Source organism: Papaver somniferum, chromosome 1 (assembly GCF_003573695.1).
Source record: "Papaver somniferum cultivar HN1 chromosome 1, ASM357369v1, whole genome shotgun sequence".
Classification (NCBI taxonomy): domain Eukaryota; kingdom Viridiplantae; phylum Streptophyta; class Magnoliopsida; order Ranunculales; family Papaveraceae; genus Papaver; species Papaver somniferum.
Genome location: NC_039358.1, coordinates 191751187 through 191755831, shown reverse-complemented (window position 1 = coordinate 191755831; position 4645 = coordinate 191751187). Strand labels below are relative to the sequence as shown.

General features: G+C 37.7%; 1 protein-coding gene across 1 annotated transcript; it reads right to left on the bottom strand.

The window, feature by feature from the left end:
* Positions 1–729: 729 nt before the first annotated feature.
* LOC113356176 lies at positions 730–4407 on the bottom strand. The gene is made up of 5 exons (XM_026599229.1): positions 3841–4407; positions 1810–3720; positions 1537–1725; positions 1323–1449; positions 730–1148 (listed from the first exon to the last, which is right to left on the bottom strand). Exons 1-5 carry the CDS (start codon positions 4405–4407, stop codon positions 730–732), a joined length of 3213 nt encoding a protein of 1070 aa, XP_026455014.1.
* Between the last annotated feature and the right edge of the window lie 238 nt (positions 4408–4645).

Here is a 4645-nt window from a genome sequence, read left to right as displayed (position 1 = left end):
GTTGATCAAGAGAACCGGTATGGTGGCGTGAGCCAAGTCCGCGAACTCAGTCTACGAACTGGCGGAAGTTCTCGTCCCAAGAAATTCTGCTGGAGTTTGTGAACTCCGTCCGGGAACTTAAGTCCGCGAACCCAGTCCGTGAACTTGATTAGGTTATATCTAAAAACGATGTTTGTGAACTTATTCTTATATAAACTAAGGAATGCAAATTGCAAACCGTGGCTATATAGTTCATGAACCGATTCGAGTGAATCAAATCTTTTTTTCTTCAATTGTGTCTTGTGTAGTTACATAAGATTTCCTTGCAATTGAACAACTCTCTAACTAGTTCATTTGAGTCACTTGAACTAGTTATGGTGAAGAAGAATATGGTTGATATGAAAGTGATCATATGGCTAACCATTTGGTTGACTATTGTTGAACCAACAAATGTACAAGTTTGGATACGGTTACACAAGCCTAGAAACGTGCATTTCATTTGTGTGTAACAAGCTAGTTTTCGGTCTAACGGTTGAAAGATATTAGCTTGAATCTAATCAGGTTTTCATCTAACGGTGAATATTGAATGCTTTGTTACCAAGCTAACATTGATTGCTTTATTTATTTATTTTTTTACCAAAAATTAACTTTTATTGATTAAATAATAATGAGTTACAAAAGTCAATAAAAGAAAAACAGAAAGGGGACAACATGTCCGAACTGAAAAGGGAAAAAAGAAAATCTAAGGAACTACTCAGCCCATCTCTCAATTATGTAAATAGTGAGCCCATCTAGCCCATCACTGAAATCTGTGGTACTGTAGATAATGTCAGGGAATTCCATCCTGTGCATAGAAAGGGGTCTCTCTGTGAATTTCAGTTTTTGACCTTTAGCCAAATGAACACCTTTTTTTGCAAAGAAATCTGCAGAAAAATTTACCTCCCTGAAGACATGATTGAAGTGTATTGGATTCAATTTGCTGCACACATATCTCCATCTACTCCATATGAACCAAGGGATTTTATTTTTAGTAAAGGCTGTTATTGCTGCTTTAGAATCAGAATTGATTGTTACCTTATTCTTGTGCTCAGAAACTGCCCATTCTAATGCATTTATGGTTCCCAAAACTTCAGCAACAAATTTTTTTGAAACACCAAGAGCTCCACTTTCTTTTTTATGGTAAGTCCAAAATTGTATTAATAAATAGCCATATGTACAAAGAGTTTACAAGAAAAAGAGGTCAAGAGACCCCAAAAAACTCATAAGCTACTTGAATCGAAAGTAAGATACATTAGGAAATTCTATAGATGAAAGGAAAAAAGGCCTTTCATCATAATTTAAACCTTCACCATTCGTCAAAAGACAACCTCTTTTAGCCATATCATCTGCAGAAAAGTTTGTCTCACGATAAGTATGATCAAATGAAATTGAATCATAAGAATTCTGAACTTGGATCCACCTTTGTCTAATCTGCCAAGGAACATTTGAACTCTTGAAAGACATGACATCACTTATTGAATTAGAACGCACCTGAATGTGTCGCACCCCTCATTTAACAGCCCATTCCAATCCAACCAAAATAGCACACAATTCAGCCATGAAATTATTAGTAATTCTAAGGCCAATACTCATAGCTCCATCCACGTTACAATCAGCATCCTTAACAACCACACCATCACCAGCACGCCCCGGGTTATCTTTTGCAGCGCCGTCACAATAAAGAAGCAAACAATTCCTTGGTGGAGGCTACCAGAAACACTCCTTTGGCTCAATAAACTTCACCACCCTGTGCCGCACTCTAAAGAAGTTTAGAATGCTCAAATCAGCTACCGTATTATGCATGAAACTCTTAATACGAACAGAATGCTCATGGACAAGATAAAAGACACGCTGCTTGAACAAGTTCGAGTTTGCGGTTTTCTTGTCATACACAATTTTGTTTCGAGTTAACCACATTTCAGCTCTTACTATCAAATTTGCAATCAACCATAAGTCTTTTATAATCCGTCTTCTTCCCTTGGCAACCTTATAAGAAACAATAAGATTGAAATGAGGAGTTAAGTTAAAAATGCCAGAAATCCAGCCCCAAACCCGAGTAGAAAAATCACACGTCCACAAGATGTGCTCAATTGATTCCTCCTCCGATCTACACATGTAGCATTTGTTCACTAGGCTGATTTTGAACCTGCTTTGAATCTTGTCCAGAGTTGCACAAGCACCATGCTCAAGCTTCCAATTCTGAGCAGCCAGGTTCGGATGAACCACCTTTCTCCACAAAAGAGCATAAATATCATCTTGAGCATATTTCTTAGGAATCAAATGCTTAGCTGAACTCACCGAAAAAATACCCTTTAAATCAGGCATCCAAACACGGCAATCATCACCACCCAAAGGACTTGGTAAATCAGCAATATTAACTCCAACACACAACATATTATGCATATGCACATCAGGTATAACCCATTCATTATTGATAAGTAGAGAGCAAACCTTAATAGTGCTGTCCAACCCCTCCTCACCAATGATATCAGCAATGCTAGAATAACCATACCAAATATCAAAATAAAGAGATGTAGATCGCCCATCTCCAATCAATACCTTAGTATTTTCTTCCACCTCTCTATAGACCTGTTTGATACCCGGCAGAATGGAAGAATTCACCCCATACTCCTTAATTCTATCCATCCTATTGGTGTATTTAGCATAAAGAAAAAGAGCCCATTTCTTCGTAGAAGTCTTAATATTCCACCACAACTTCATAAGAAGAGCCTTATTTGTAACAACAAGCTTGGTAATGCCTAAGCCACCTTCCCTCACCCGGAAACAAACCTTATCATAAGCAACAACAACTTTACGACAAACTTCAGCGTCCCCTGACCAAAGAAAATTACGAATAACTCTTTCACATTGATCAATAAATTTACGAGGCCATTTACATACAACCATGTTGTGAATAGAGTAGCTAGCAATCACCGAATTAATAAGAACCACCCGATTTTGAAAAGAAAGAAATTTCCCCTTCCAAACCGAGAGTTGGTTCTTAATTTTATCAATCACATTACAAATATGACGATACTTGACAGCACCTGGCATAATTTGAACCCCCAAGTACCTATCCGGAAAAGTTGATACCTCCATACCCAATAAATCCGTAATAGTTCTACACCGGCTCAAAGAACTTCCACCATAATACACCTTACTCTTTTGACGACAAACCGTCTTACCAGAAGAAGTTTGATATTTACCAAGTAAATCAAGTAAGCTATGCAAACTCTTCATATTGCCCTTGCAAAAAATCATAATGTCATCAGTGAAAAACAGATGAGTAGGAGAAATACCGTTTTTCGACAGCATAGGAGTCATACTCTTGCTGAGAAAAAGTTTGGTGAGGTTTCTATTAAGAAAATCTTTTATCAGCAGAAAAATAAGAGACAAAGGATCGCCTTGGAGAAGTCCTCTATTGATACTAAAAAAGCCTTCAGGACTGCCATTTAGAAGAACTGAAATGTGAGCCGAACTGAGAATAGTCAAAATCCAAGAACACCAATTTTCCAAAAAACCATATTTACGAAACACCTCCAAGACAAAAGACCATCTAACCGTATCAAAAGCCTGGGAAATATCTAACTTGAGACCAACGTTACCATGTTTCCGCTTGCTTTTAAACTCATTCACCATTTCAGAGGCTACGCTAACATTTTCACGAATGTTTCTACCCTTCATGAAAGCAACTTGTTCTTCCTAAACAAGTCTATCAAGAACACCACCAAGCCTTGTAGCAAGAATCTTAGTAAAAATTTTAAAGAAAAAATTACTAAGACCAATGGGACTAAAATTACGTAGCGTGTTAGCACCTCTTACCTTAGCCAGAAGAATCAAAAGACTCGAATTATACCCCTGAGGAATAAGCTTATTTTGCCAGCAATAAGTAATCACATACCAACAATGCCTGTAAAAACATCCAGAAAACCCATTTGGGCCTGGCGCACTATCAACACCCAAATCAAAAACAACGATTTTAATTTCCTCCAAAGAAGGAACCGCATCCATCATCACACCCTCCTCCATAGAAATGCTCTCATGATCATAATGAAAAAAACTATCATCAATAGGTTGCTCCACCCCTTTGAATTTAGCTTCAAAAAATTGAACCGTATAGTCTCTAATCTGCGCATAATCCGTAATAGTATTACCATTTTCATCAACTAATTCAGATATCACATTACTACTCATACGAGTTTGAATGTTTGCATGGAAAAAAGCAGTATTACTCGCACCCTCAATCAACCACTTGTTCCTTGACTTCTGTTTCAACATAATAGCATGTTGCATACGAACATTATCAAGAGAAACTGACGCCTCCTTCACAGAATTCATCTTAGTTTCATCTGCCGGGTCCTCATCTGACACACGAAGAGAAACTTCCATTCTCAATTTTGCTTACTTTAAACGAGCATTAACATTACCAAAAACCCTCAAATTCCAGTCCTTAATAGCAGCCTTAAGCCTTTTTCAGTTTGTAAGGGAAAATATAAGTAGGAGATCCAATCACCGGCTCATTCCAACTATCCATCACCATGCGCATGAAATCAGGATGTGTAAACCACATCTTTTGAATTCGAAAGGGAGCACGCTTAGGCCTAGAGTGAGCAAAAGGAAAACCAAC